This window comes from Lepidochelys kempii, chromosome 8 (genome assembly GCF_965140265.1).
Source record: "Lepidochelys kempii isolate rLepKem1 chromosome 8, rLepKem1.hap2, whole genome shotgun sequence".
Taxonomy (NCBI): domain Eukaryota; kingdom Metazoa; phylum Chordata; order Testudines; family Cheloniidae; genus Lepidochelys; species Lepidochelys kempii.
The window spans coordinates 92,634,633-92,650,015 of NC_133263.1; the positions used below are offsets into that span (position 1 = coordinate 92,634,633).

Below are 15,383 nucleotides of genomic sequence, written 5' to 3' on the forward strand. Positions count from 1 at the left end.
AAATTGCTGTGTATGCCAAAGGGTAGAGTAGTACACATATGGGAGAATATGGACGCACAACAATATAGGGGGAACATTACCAACAGCACCATGACAGCGTTTCTGGAAAGTAAATCACTGAAGCTCAACAGCTGGTTGGGCTCCTAGACCCTGCTTTAGGAAAGGAGTTACACACTTGTTTAGTTTCAAGTACATACTTAATTGATTTCAGTGAGACTTAAGCCTGTGCTTAAAGTTAAGCATGTGCTTAAGCACCATTTCTGAATCGGGCTCGTTTCCTGAACTGCTGCCTTTTACTGCAAGCTTTTTGGGGCAGAGACTGTCGTTTATGGTATGTTTGTAGAGCACCTAGTGCAACGGGTCCCCATCTGACTGGCCTCTTGGAACTACTGCAATTGGTATGTTCAATTCTAATAATGTAACCTAATCACTGTGGCCCCCTCTTCGATCTCGTTGCAGGCCTGGGGCCTAAATTCTTAAATGAAATGGCCAGTAAATGTATAATTGTAAAGTGGCCCAATACCTTGGTGAGGGGAGCCAAAAAAGAAAAAAAAACCTTGTTATGGAGGACAATGGGAGTTGATTGCTCAGAGAATGCGGCATCAGGCTCGAACATAAGCCATCAAAACAAGAATTGCAATAAAAATGATGCTTTCAAAACATTTATCACCTACTGTAAAAAGTTCTTTTGCATTCCTGACTACCAGATTTGTAGAAAATCTGGTTTTACTGGATAGTTTTCATGACAGAGGATGTGGGAGGAGAGAATCTGTAATTGAATTTTTAAAAGAACCAGGAGAAAATGAGAAATTATAACTAAGGAGGAAAAATCTGACAAATCTTTCCCAGTGAGTTGAAGGAACCAGGAGAGGGGGCTCTAGCAGGGTTTCCGGGTTAGGACTCTGGCATCAAAAGCTGTTGTGTAGCTGTTTGAGGGCGTGTTGATTTTGCTTATAAACTTTGTCCTCCACCAGTGTCAGCAGCAAGTGGATGGTCAGGGCTGTGCCTGCTGCTCTCAGGTTTCCCTCTACCCCAGTCACTGGTCCCTCATACAGCTGCAGGTGTGCACCTGGCCGGGGAAGATGCTGCTGCAGGCTGTCCCTGGGTTAATGTGGCTCTGGCAGAGCATGCCCTTTCAGACACTGGTCGTGTTCTTAGGCCTGTTCCTGCTGATTGCTGACTGCATGAAAAGGAGACGGCCGAAGAATTTCCCTCCAGGACCTTTGCCCCTGCCCTTCCTGGGCCACATGCTCCATCTGGATTTCAAACAGCCCCATAGCTCCATAGAGAAGGTAAGTGGGGAAGGGGAGCAAGGATAGGAGTTCCGTTTGCAAGAGGTTTTTTTTAACCAGGGAATGGTGGGTGAGAGAGGCCCTGGGTCAGACCCTCAGCTGCGCCTGAAGATGTATGGCACAACTCATGATGGCACAACCTCTCCACTGCCATGACCTTGGGGTTGTTCTGGTGCTGTTCTGGCCCCTGGCATAAATTAGGGCCATCTCTAGACTGATCTGTGTTGTACCAGCTACTAACAGTAGCTGGCCCAGTGGGCCATTCCGGAAGCCTGCTGCCTGGGATTACCAGAGCACAGGGAAACCTCTGGTCATACCCCTTTTCCCTCAGCCAATGTCCAGGATGTGGGGGGTCCCATCTGTGGACTCCTTTCCACCTGGAAATCCTCAGGAGGTAGGATCCTCCAGGTTTATGTCTGCTTTGTGCTGGGGTACAGTTTAAATTAGATTTGATGTATCAGCGAATTGAGGCCTGATTACATGTGGATGGCAGTGTCTGATGCAGTGCACAATGTACCCTGGCTTGAAGGTAGCTAGTGGGGAGTTGTGAGTGTGACAGGGGGCTTGCAATGTGTGCAGGGGGTTGGGCAATGCAGGAGCAGGCCCACAAGGACTTACCAGGTAAGAAGTGGCTCATAAAAAGTTACCAAGTATCGAAGGACTGAGACTTGGAAGAGACTGTGTAGGGTTTGAGGTTGGTGCTCATCGGGGTTGGAAAGAGTTCACAAGGAACTAGGTTGTGTGGGAACTTTCAGTGACGTTTCAAAAGGGCTTGAGGGAATTTAATTACAGGGTTTTAACAGGTTTGCGAAGAATGCAGGCTTGGTAAAAACTTGTAAGGAGTACGGGGAGTTGGGCAAGGGTTGGAAGCACCCTGCCCTACGAGGGAGGATGTGATTAACTGGGAGCTCATAAGGGGTTAGAAAGTGACTTATGAAGCCCAAGGGAATTTAGAAGGTTATTTGTGAGGGCCGTCCCCTTGCAAGGGCTAGAATGGGTTCCTTTCACACAGGCCTCCATGGAAGACAGTAATTTGTTCTCCGCAGCTTTCAGTCACACCCCAAGTGTCCCAGGGGGCTACGTAGTATATTGTGAGGTGGGTGTAGGCCAGAAGGAAGGGGTGCTTCTGACAGAACTAGAGTGTGTTTTGTTTAAACCAGAGTGTTGATTTCTTCACTATAGGAATGATCATTGAAGGGCAACTTATCTACAGTCAGTATTGCTACCAGCCAGGAAGGTGTCTGCTCCTCTCAGCTTAGAGTGGGCTGATTGTCAATAATTATTATTTACCAGAAGGTCTGTTTTATTTTGACATCCCTTAGGAAAAGGCACAGGGCATTCACTGTCCTTAGATATGCTTGTTTTACCGTTACCTCATTTTCCTCCCCATTTATATGCTTCATCCACCTGTTATATCCAGTTGTGATCTCTTTTGGAAAAGGGTCTGTCTTTTTAATCAGTGCTTGAACTGCTGGGACCTTAAGTGCTATTGTAATACAAATAATAAATAATAATAATTGTAAAAAAAGTAAGAAGTCATCACATGGGCTCTAGCTCTCATTATCAAACAAATTAAATATGAACTAAGCCACATGCTCTTTTCTTCCCCCCAGCTTGCTGGAAAATATGGCAACATTTTCAGCATGCAGTCTGGTAACCTGACATTTGTGATTGTAAATGGATTCCAGCTGGTGAAGGATGTGCTTGTCCATCAGGGTGAATACTTTCTTGATCGCCCACAAATGCCTCTTATCTACGAAATCTTCGGTACGTTTGGTAAGTTTCTTTTTTATCTTTTTCTTCAAGTATTTCAGGTGTAACATTTTTAATAATCAAGGCACCGATCCTGCATACACTTACAAATGGGCTTCACTTTATGCACGTGAACAGTCTCATTGAAGTCTGCTTTGGGGTAGTAACTTAGGTCCAAAGGTGTTTAACTTCTAGTAAAATCAATGGGAGTTAGGCACCTAAATACCTTTGAGGATCTGGGCCTTAGTAATTTCCTCAATTCTGCAAATACTTACACATGTGCTCATGTCTCATTGACTTCTCATGTTTACATCCCTGGTGGCAGCAGCAGAGAGTCACATGGCTACCACGGAGCTGTGATGGCAAGTAGAATGGACTTCCCTCCTGGATGGTCCCTTGCAAGTTTTCCTTCAGCAAGAGTCAGTGTGGGAGGATTTAGACTTCTGAAATCCCTCAAAATTGCATCTTCCAACCTCATTCATGATCGGCATTGAGACCTACTTCTGTCAACCTCAGCTCTATGTACATTCTGTAAAAGTGTACCTTCTGCATGTTGGACATGACCCCACCATTGCTAGAGCCCAGGCACTCTGATATAATAGTTATAATAGCGATGAGCATGGCAAACAGAACAGAAGAAAATATCCTGTGGAAAGATAGCCAGGCCTCACTTAAACTTGAAAAAGGAAAGGAGTGTTAAAGTTTTCTAATCTTCTGATGACCATTACAATACACCATGCATCCGATGAAGTGAGCTGTAGCTGTCGCTCATGAAAGCTTATGCTCAAATAAATTGGTTAGTCTCTAAGGTGCCACAAGTCCTCCTTTTCTTTTTGCGAATACAGACTAACACGGCTGTTACTCTGAATACACCAGGTGTCATTTTTCACCCCAGGATTAGTCAACTCTAATGGACATGGCTGGAAACAACAAAGAAGATTTGCTTTATCAACTCTAAGAAACTTTGGCCTGGGGAAGAGGAGCTTGGAAGAACGAATACAGGAGGAGAGCAGATACCTCACAGATGCAATTGAAGAAGAAAAAGGTGAGAACTAGAGAGAATGACACTTTAATTGTTCTATCAAAAATTGTGGCTCTTCTTTGTCAATGAACGTGAAACAACAGAGATGTGCCTGAAATGTGATGTTTGAATCCAGAACTTTCCTAACCCTCAGTTCAGATGAGGGATTGGCTTAGCCCATTAGACATATATACACCTTGGTGCCACGGTCCAGATCTGGATACGGATCCAAAAGTTTGGTGGTGTTTGGGATTCATGTTTTTATATTGGTCAGTAATGGCATGAAATGCTGAGTCGTCAGCTTGCCTTCAGACTCTACGTACCCACACAAATTTACAAAACAGTCCCACAGAAGTGTTCATTGCCAAGATTAATGACCATGGAGAGAAACTGGTTCATAATCACATGTATGTAAAACCTCCTTGTACTATAACAAAGCCAGAGACCTGTGTGAAATGCAGCAAACGTTGCTCAAGGGATATGTATGCGTGTGTGGGTGTGTGTGAAAAATGCATATTTTCAGGTTTTATTAATGGATTTCATACACATCAAATAGTTTATGTCTGTCAGCAACTTTCTTCCCCTTTTGTAAGAAACAAGAACATCGATTTCTCTCCTTTTCTCTTCCAGAGGAACCTTTTGACCCTCACTTTAAAATTAACAATGCTGTTTCCAACGTTATCTGTTCCATCACTTTTGGGGACAGGTTTGACTATCAGGATAGTCACTTCCAGAAGTTACTGCAGTTGATCGATGAGACTTTGTACCTTCAGGGAACTATTTGGAACCAGGTAGCACTTGTTTGATTTTGACTGTAAACATGAAATCAATGGCAAAATCCCAAGCAAAAAGAAAAGGAGTACATGTGGCACTTAGAGACTAACCAATTTATTTGAGCATAAGCAGTTTCAGTGGAAGCAGGACTGAGCGTGACAATGTCGTCCCAGATTCACTTCTACCATAGCCTGACTGGGGTAACCAGGCTCTCATTTCCCCAACAAATCTCTCTCCACCTCAGTACCCCCTCTGGTTAGTCTCTTTCACCTAAAAAAAAAGAAAAGGAGGACTTGTGGCACTTTAGAGACTAACAAATTTATTTGAGCATAAGCTTTCGTGAGCTACAGCTCACTTCATCGGATGCATGCAATGGAAAATACAGTGGGGAGATTTTATATACAGAGAGAACATGAATGTGCCAGCAAGCCCCTCTGCCATGTACATTGGTCAAACTGCACAGTCTCTACATAAAAGAATAAATGGACACAAATCAGACGTCAGGAATTATAACATTCAAAAACCAGTCAGAGAACACTTCAATCTCTCTGGTCACTCGACTACAGACCTAAAAGTGGCAATTCTTCAACAAAAAACTTCAAAAACAGACTCCAGTGAGAGACTGCTGAATTGGAATTAATTTGCAAATTGGACACCATTACATTAGGCTTGAATAAAGACTGGGAGTGGATGAGTCATCACACAAAGTAAAACTATTTTTCCATGTTTATTCCCCCCTTCCCCCACTGTTCCTCACACGTTCCTGTCAACTGCTGGAAATGGCCCGTCCTGATTATCACTACAAAAGGTTTTTTTCTCTCCTGCTGGTAATAGCTCACCTTACCTGATCACTCTCCTTACAGTGTGTATGGTAACACCCATTGTTTCATGTTCTCTGTGTATATAAAATCTCCCCACTGTATTTTCCACTGCATGCATCCGATGAAGTGAGCTATAGCTCATGAAAGCTTATGCTCAAATAAATTGGTTAGTCTCTAAGATGCCACAAGTACTCCTTTTCTTTTTGCGGATACAGACTAACACGGCTGCTACTCTGAAACCAATCTCTTTCACCTGGCCTGCATGAAGCTATCCTGGCAGATCCTCAGTCTGACTTCTCTATGCCAGTGCCACCAACCCACAGGCACTTAGTGTGATCTCTAATGGGGCTGACGACCCAGTGGGATGTTTCAGTGGGCATCAGGGAGGTGTGAGTAGGTGAGAGGAAGAAGAAAAAGTGCCAAATCCTCGCTACTCCCAAGCAACTCCATTTCTTGCTGTCACACTGTGCATTGGACTCTGTGCTCAGGGCAGGGTTGGCTAAAGGACCTGTGTGGCGGGGGGTAGATTCGCTGGATACTCTTGTGGCAGTGAAGATGGCAAGGTGTTATTACGCAACAGGCCTAGTGGGAGGTGACCCCCAGAGGCAAAGCCAACCTACTCTCAAGGTCAAGGTCTCGTCCAGCTGGCAGCTTCTTCTGGTGGCCCCATTTGCAGGGACAAAGCACTGTGTTTCATAATGGTACTGGCTCTCTGACATAGGCCCTGAAATCAGGGACGATCATGGTTTCCAGGGACACATTGTTACCGAGCCCCTGTTGGACCTTTCTCCTCTTGTTGCCTCCCAGTTCAGCACAGCATAGTGGCTGAGATGAGACATAATCCTGCCACTGCACCAGCGGTCATGTTGAGAGGCAAAGCACAGTGCCTGCCTGGTGACCTTTATATCCTTCCTCCCTAGTAAATCAACGAATCATTACCAGGGTGGCCATTCAGCCATCTGAAGTGGCTGCTAACACACAGCCTCAGGTAATACAGTGCATTTTCCTGTAGGGGGCGCCAAAGCAATAGGAGCAGTAGCCGGTGACGAGCCCAGCAGTGGGCGGAGAGAACACAGTGCATATCTTAACGAGAAAGAATGGGCTTGTGGTTAAAACTCTGCACTGGGACTCAGGACACCCAGCTTCACTTTCTGGCTCTGTAACAGATGCCTGTGCGGTCTTGGCCAAGTCACTTAATCTTTCTCTGCCTCAATGCTCACTCTCTAAAATGGTGATAATATTTCCTTTATCTCACCCTTTGTCTGTTCTGTCTCTTTGAATTCTCGGGGCCTCAAGTCAGGGCTGACTGTTATGTATATATGAACTGCCTACCACACTGGGGTCCTGAGGGCTCTGAGCACGTCCATAATACTATTATGTATTAATGTGGTTTAATAAACACGGTGTCTTCAGCAAAATGCATGTGAGTGTATTAATCAGCACTTTTCTAAAACGAGGCTAAAACGTATTGTGTGCTGTTTGTATGTCAAAAGCTGTATAACTCCTTCCCCACCATAATGAAGTGGATACCTGGACCCCATCACACCATTTTTAAAAACTGGGAAAAACTGAAGTGTTTTGTGAGGGAAATGATTGCAAAGCATAAAGAGGACTGGAATCCATCTGAACCCAGAGACTTCATTGACTGTTATCTGACGGAAATTGCAAAGGTAAGAGTGCAAAGAACAAAGTGAACAGGAACAAAGCACTTTTTGTTTTAAAAATTGGAAGTAGAATGACAGTAACAGGGCTCACCAGTTGAGTTGTCTGAGCATCTGACCCGCCATTAATTTACAGTTAGAAACCCCAGGTAGGATGGAACTGATTCAGCAAAGCCTTTAAGCACGTTTTCCTTTAAGCAGGGGAGAGCAGGCTCACTGAAGTCAGAGGGACGACTCGGATGCTTGAGTGCTTTGCTGAATTGGGGCCTAAAAATGTAAGGTTACCTTGTGCTTTAGGGGCCAGACCCAAAGCTGGTTGAAGTGCCTGGGAGTCTTTCATTGACTTCAGCAGGCCCTCTGCTCACACCTAGTATCAGCTTAAACTTTTCATTCTCAAGAATGGTGCTAAAAGCACAGTCTTTCTATCTAATGGTACTGTCCTGTGAGGTGCTGGTGCTCTCAACTCTCACTGAAGGCAATGGAAATTCAGGGCACCCAGCACGTTGCAAAATTGAGCCTGGAATGATGTTTTGTATAATACTAATACACCAAAGTAGTCCCACCCACGTATATCTTTATTCTAAGGCTGACGCCGACCCCAGTTTCCATGAAGAAAATCTCTTATTTTCCACACTGGATCTTTTTTTTGCTGGAACTGAGACAACATCTACAACCCTCCGCTGGGCTCTGCTGTACATGGCCATATATCCAGACATTCAAGGTAGATGGTAATGATTTATATTTCTCACTTCTTAATAGCTCTTGAATTTCTACCCTTAACCCTTGCCACAGCGGGGTCTTTTCACAGAACTCAGAATGTTGATTTATTAAATCCTCTTCAGCCTTGAGATGTGACCCATGCAGGCTACAAGGGGGACCTGTGTTGAAAATAATGGCAGATATAATCTGCTTCATTTAATGCAAAATAGGTGCAGTCCTTGGACTCTTGGAAAGCTGCTGGAATAACCCTGTGCCCACAAAATTTGAGAGTCTTGCCTGACAGAGAAAACCAGCAGATAAATATTTTCATGCTCAGATATCTCTTGGGTCAGCCAGTAATTGACTTTGCTATTTTGAACAGGGACAAAACAGGTATTGATAATGCCTTTACATTTGATTTTGAGAAGTGGAGTAAATGCCCCTTGACTTCCATATAGGTATAAAAGGAGGTCTTCCTATTATGCCTGAATTACATTTTAAAATTCCTCTCACCTCCTTACCACTATATTTGTCTGTGGCTAACCAGCTGTAGTTTTCTTATGTATTTGTATGTTCAGATCTCTACGTTGAGATTGATGCTGTTTCCAGTGCTTGACTTAAGCTTTATTAGGTATAGCCTTAAAATCAATGAACTCTGAACCCTGCACAACTTAAGCCCGTTGTTTCAAGAACATATTGTTTATTCTCATACCAGTGGTGAACTCTGCTCTTTTCGTAGAGAGAGTGCAAGTGGAGATTGACGCAGTGATTGGCCAGTCTCGCCAGCCAGCCATGGGTGACAGGGACAACATGCCATACACCAATGCAGTTATTCATGAAGTGCAAAGGATAAGCAACATCGTGCCTTTAAATGTGCCCAGAATGGCAACTAGTGACACTACACTGGCCGGATTCTATGTGCCGAAAGTAAGCTGGAAGGAAATATGATTTTCTTTCTTATCTTGGTTTAAGAAATTAGTGGAGATGAGCCCAAACCAAAGTCCCCGATAGAAACACCTTCGCACCCAGGAGGACCCCGTTCTGAATCTGAACCCATTTTGGGAATCAACTCAGATCCAGAGCTGCATTTTACAACTATTTCTATATTGGGCTAAAATTCCTTAACCAAAACCTTGGATGCTCACATTCTCAAGCTTTGAGGAAGTTGGAATCTAGAGCAGACTTTTGCAGTCTGTCTTCATAAAACATGATGTAAGTTGTTTATTTTTAATTGCGTGAAACCATCGTAAAAGGACTAAGAATTAGGTCCAGCACAAGTTCTCCACTGTGCCTATTGACTCATGAAAGGTCAGCCAGGCTCTTGGACGCAAAGATTTAAAGGTATCTAGGCACCTAACTCTTTTGGAAATCAGTGGCAGTTATGTGCCTAAATGAGGGTCTGGGTTTTGGTGTCTGCAGATGGGAGTGGCTGCTGCTTTTTACAGGTGGGGCGTATCTCGTCTCCAGCAGCTCCAGAATTCTAAACTGCTTTCTTCTCAAGCTGCTGCTTTTCTGACTCCACCTTGCCATGCTGCTGAGCCACACTTTCTCCCCATGTAAGGGAGCAGGCTGGAATTCCTACCCCACGTTCCCTGAGTATGTCCAGCAGAAGCTCTCCTCAGGTCCTAACACCTGGGTGCATTCTTCCTCTCCGGCTTGTGGACTGATCCTCAGTGAAATGGGGACAAATCCATGCTCAAGGGCAGTGAGCTCATTCTGGAGGTCAGCCAGGTAGAAGACCATTCTACCAGCAAGTGTGCACAGGAGACCATTGCCTGTGTCAACCTTCCATTCTGCTGACAATAACCCTTCATTAATATAACTTTTGGGAAATATTTTCACACAGTAGCAGGAGGTGAGTGGGGGGAGGGATAGCTCAGTGGTTTGAGCATTGGCCTGCTAAACCCAGGGTTGTAAGCTCAATCCTTGAGGGGGTCATCTGGGTTCTGGAGAGTTGGGGATTGGTGCTGCTTTGAGCAGGGGGTTGGACTAGATGACCCCCTGAGGTCCCTTCCAACCCTGATATTCTATGAGAGTGCATTATATCTTCAATTAGGAGTGCAAAAAAGAATTTTAGCACACATGAGTGTTAGTTTGCAGGAGCACTTGCTGGATTTGCCTATAGGTATATACTGTAGACATATACATCACTCAAGGCCAACAACCACCACATCCCTGAAAATTTGGCCCTTAAAAAAGAAAGGTGGGTGGATGGGTTGTGCTCCTTTTTGATGTATTATGCTGTATAGAGAACACCTGAGAGTTTATATATTTTCTGCCTGTTTTTTCTATTAGAAATTCAACCTTGCCTACGCTGTTCTTCCTAGGAGATGCGGGAAAACTAGTAGGTCTATAACATCACACCTGTGAAGGAAATGAATCTGTTTAGTTGAGATGGGAAGTGATTTTTAGTCAGACCAGGGAAAGCCAGATTTGAAATTCTAGATAAATTTAGTGTAAAAAAGTGGCTGGAAAATTATCCTGTTTAAAAAAAACACATCCTTTTGTGCCTTCTTTGTACATCATAAAAGATTAAAATGAAAGGCATGACCCCTTCTTTTTTGCCTCTTTGCGGGTCACAATTAAAAATGGAATCAGGAAAGGTTTAAATTCCTTTCTTTCTCTTTCTTTAGGGCACCATTTTGATTCCCAATTTGACATCTGTGCTGTTTGACAAGAATGAGTGGGAAACCCCTCAGACTTTTAATCCTAAGCATTTTCTGGAGGATGGTCAGTTCAAGAAAAGAGAAACTTTCCTGCCATTCTCTGCAGGTGAGATGTGTCTGACTCTGTCGACTAGCACTATAGCACCAAGTCTTGGCCTCTCCCCTGTTTCAGTTTAGAAAAAACCCACAACATTTATCAGTGACAGAGGCACAGTGGAAAATAGAAAGCTCAGAAATGAAAATCATGGCCAGAGTTTGTGGGTTCAGCTTGTGCAGTTTTTTTCATAGGTAGAGAGGCCTTGTCATTCTTTAGCAAGTGCTCTCTCCTAGAACAAGGCTCGACACAACAACGGCAAAGAGCAGCCTCAGCTCTCCTGTCCTTGGTGGTATGTGTACACTGGAGCTGGAGGTGTAATTTTCTTGGTGGGGGTGATATACCCATGCTTGCTCTGCGTCAGCTAGTGCGCTAAAAATAGAAGTGTAGCCGTGGTGGTGCATGCAGCTGGATGGACTAGCTGTCCCGAGTACACCCCCTTCCGAGACCCTCCGAATATACTTGGGTGGCTAGCTGCTCTTGCCACCACGGATACACTTCTAGTGTTAGTGCACCAGCTCCAGTGTAGACATACCCTACGATGGGCACAAAGAGAAAGTAGCCTGTCTCACTTGATGGGAATGTAGGAGTGAGGACAGAAGGAATAGCCCTCCTCACCTTTTACCACTTCTTTTCAGTTGTAGGGAGAGACAGCAGGGGGAGTAAACGTGGTAAAGATGATAAAAGTGTGCGAGATCCCTGAAGCACCCTCATAAAAACCAATCAACATTTAGAACATTTTACCATAGAACGTGGTGTATTCTCCATCACTTGGGCTCATTAAGGGCTGATCCCACACAATTTAAATCAATAAGAGCTTTAGCATTAAGTTCCTGAAACAAAAATGCATGTGAACCAGGGATTCACAGGTTTGCACAAGCCTCGTTTATATAAAGGTCTATCAGTGCTTTCTTGCAAATGAAAAGAACAAGCAATATTGGTATTTGCTATGTGTGGCTAAGGAAAGTATGTAATACCCTTGTCTTTTTAAGCGGTCTATCTAGAAACTAAGATTCAGGGACACACAGCTTTCTTCTTTAGTAATAATGCTGACGAGACCTGCGTGTGTTCAGCACACCATGTGTTATGTCATGGAGAAGCTAGGCCAGGGAAAGATTGCACCTCACCTATGTTATTTTATTTTAACTTTTTAATCAAGAAATAATACAGCTGTGTGTAGCTGCGAGTGTTAGGGAAGTAAGACATCAGCTAGACACAGAAATTGTAGTGTGTTAACTTTATTAGTATACACACCTCCTAGATTTCTGTCAGTTATGTGTGTGATTTTTGTTTAATCAATATAAGTTAAAACATCACCGCCTTTCTAGTGTGGATGCAGTTATGGGAAGGGGAATAAGCTACACTGAGATTAGGCACTAGAATAAAGACATTGTTATACTGGTATAAAAATGTGTGTAGATTAGGCCTTCGATAGCTATGCAGAGATGTGGCTGATCATCCAAGAGCTCTCAGACATGATTTTTTCTATTAATAGAAGGAATTACGGAGGTACTGTTTTCAGAGTAACAGCCGTGTTAGTCTGTATTCGCAAAAAGAAAAGGAGTACTTGTGGCACCTTAGAGACTAACCAATTTATTGGAGCATGAGCTTTCGTGAGTTACAGGTACTGTTATAATTAATGTAAACCTTAGCATCCACAGTTATAAGTGAAGGAAAATTTAGTCCTAAAAACAGGAAAAAGGGACTCAGAAGGGAGGAACTGATGACAAAACCATCTCTTCTTCCTCGCTGTTCCGAAATTGCTGCTTTGGGAAATTAACGCCTCGTTTGTCATGAGACCCAAACTGTTCTGACAAGAATCCTCTGGCTGATGTGCACAACTGTCTTCTTTTCAGGAAAGCGTGGTTGCCTTGGTGAGCAGCTGGCTAGAATAGAGCTGTTCCTGTTCTTCACCACCCTCCTCCAGAAATTCACATTCCAAGCTCCGAAGGACGTGAAGCTAAGTCTTCAGTTCAGAATGGGACTAACTCTCTCCCCACAGCCATACCAGATCTGTGTGCTGTCTCGGTAGGGAAAGCCAGGACATTTTCGTCGTTGCCCCATTTCTCAAAATAATTAGGGTTTGCTGTGCTAGTATATAGGGCTGCATCTGCAGTTCACTATGTCTCCAAATTTCCCTGCCTGCCTCCATTCTTATAACCCAACGGGGGCCCAATATCAGCAACTGGATGATTTGGGAACCTGATTTAGGAAAGGGGCTCTGGCTGTTGTGATACATCTTACCATGACGGCAGCTCTTCCTTATGTCCCTACCATACCAGTCTGTGTGCATGTACACTCAGGATGGCCTAAGAATTCCCACTCCCATATCAATCTGGTTGAAAAAAGGTAAGTATATTTCATGAATTCTTTCAAAAGGAACATTTGGTTTCATTTGCAGTTTTTCATGAAATACAGTATTTAGTTTTTCAATGGAAACTTTTTTCAAAACAATTTTTTTTTTTTTAAAAATGTCACTGAAAAAAACACAACCAGGAGAGAACTTAAAAAAGTTAATACTAATTCATTTTTAAAACCTGCCCACATTGGGATTTGAATTCCTAACCTATACAGCAGTATTAGGGCTCTACCCTGCTGCCAGGAGAGTGGCGGAGAAACCACATGGACTTCGGATCAGGGGAGGGCAAACTATGGCCCACGGGCCACATCCAGCCTGTGAGACCATCCTGCCCGGCCCCTGAGCTCCTGGCCGGGGAGGCTCGCCCCCGGCCCCTCCCCCTCCGCTGCAGCTACGCCACCACGCAGGCAGTGCGGCTTGCACCCGCCCACCTCCCAGGCTTTCAAATAAGCCTGTCCTGCCGCTCTGAGCGGCCTGGTAAGGGTAAGGGGATGGGGGGAGGGCAGGAGGTCCCTGGGGGCAGTCAGGGGACAGGGGGCAGTGGGATGGGGCGGAGGTTCGGGGGGTGGGAGGTTAGGGGGGACAGGGAGCAGGGGGGGTTGGATAGGGGTTGGGGTCCTGGGGGGGCAGTTAGGGATGGGGGTCCTGGAAGGGGGTAGTCAGGGGACAAGGAGTGGGGGAGGGATGGATGGGTCGGGGATCCCAGGGTAGTCAGGGGATAGGGAGCAGGGCGGGTTGGATAGGGTGTGGGGTCCCGGGGGGGTGGTTAGGGGCAGGGGGTCCTGGGAGGGGCAGTCAGTGGACAAGGAGCAGGGGGGTTGGATGGGTCAGGGGTTCTGAAGGGAGTGAGAAGTGGGAGGGGGCAGATAGGAGGCAGGGGCCAGGCTGTATGGGGAGGCACAGCCTTCCCTACCCGGCCCTCCATACCATTTTACAACCCTGAAGTGGCCCTCGAGCCAAAAAGTTTGCCCACCCCTGCTTTAGATGGTGGGCCAGGAAGGGAACTAGGACAGAGTATTAAATATGGACTAGTCCAGGTGCAACGGCGGGGTTGCTGATGCGGTTGGTTTAGTGTACATGTCATTGAACGAAGGTGAGCTGGACATTGCATAGGCAAATTTACCATGGTTCTTAATTTTACTTTTGATGTTTATTTTATGGTATTTAGGTGCTTTAGAAATACTTCAGAGGGGCAGATATTTTGTTGGCTGGCTGAGGATCAATGTAGTTAAAGAGCAGTTACATCCCTTATTTTGCAATGGGGATAGTATTTTCAAGGGTAATTTAAAAGTATTTGTTGAGCAATGTTGGATTTTGGCCCTATAATCCTTGAAAAGTGATTCCTCAAGAAATTCTAAGAGTAAAAGAAGTTATTAAATTTTTTTGCAAATTTAAAAATAACTTTCTGAAAAAAAGTTCCAATAACTGACATTTTTAAGTTAATAAGGAGCACTTGTTTGTATTGTTATTTACATAGCTAGTTTGTTTACTGAGAGTTGTACTAACAAGATAAAAGAGCGCCAAGCCCAGGTTCTGAGCAGCCATGACAAAATGCAGTGCATACCTAACAGCCCCTTATAACCGATTCACCGAGAGCTTTACCCTAACAGCAACATGAGTATAATCCTACCATCCAGAAAAATCCCCTACTAGAGTCCCAGTGTAGTAACTGTGCACAATACCCACTGAACACGAAAAGCACTTTTCACTTCTCTAGATCTCCTATCTATGTATACAGCTGTAGATTCCATATCTCCTGGCTCCCACTACTGTGCCTACATGAAAAGACCATTTATCCTGCACTTGCCATAGTAATTGCTTAGTTCAAGTATATATAATCACCATTATTTGAAAAGCAATTTCCCTTTGGCTCCTTCTTTTTTCTCCCTATCTGTTGTGTGCGCCTAACCCCCACCCAACCAGCTGCTAAAAACCCAAGGAGTCAGTGGAATGGCATTAGAGTTCAGGACATTCTTCTTCCCCCAGCCAAGTTGCATTGTGCTTTTCCCATTTATTCTGCTCCAAAACCTCATCAGCCTACTCCTGAACCAGATGGGAGGCTGGTGAGGAAAAATAGTGTAATACAATTATGATGGATGCAATGTCGTGCTGATGGAGATTTGGATGGTCTAATTAATGACACAAGAAGAGACTTTTGCTTTCATTGGAGGATTCGGTCTCATACTCAGAGAGAGGGTGTGTATTTCTGAGTTCATCTGGCAACTTCATAAGGACTGCTAATGG

General features: G+C 44.5%; 1 protein-coding gene across 1 annotated transcript; it reads left to right on the forward strand.

The window, feature by feature from the left end:
- Positions 1-1,082: 1,082 nt before the first annotated feature.
- LOC140916222 (cytochrome P450 2J2-like) lies at positions 1,083-13,569 on the forward strand. Its single transcript, XM_073357521.1, has 9 exons — positions 1,083-1,292; positions 2,906-3,068; positions 3,940-4,089; positions 4,696-4,856; positions 7,154-7,330; positions 7,907-8,042; positions 8,760-8,947; positions 10,654-10,792; positions 12,637-13,569. Exons 1-9 carry the CDS (start codon positions 1,083-1,085, stop codon positions 12,810-12,812), a joined length of 1,500 nt encoding a protein of 499 aa, XP_073213622.1. The 3' UTR covers positions 12,813-13,569.
- Positions 13,570-15,383: the final 1,814 nt, after the last annotated feature.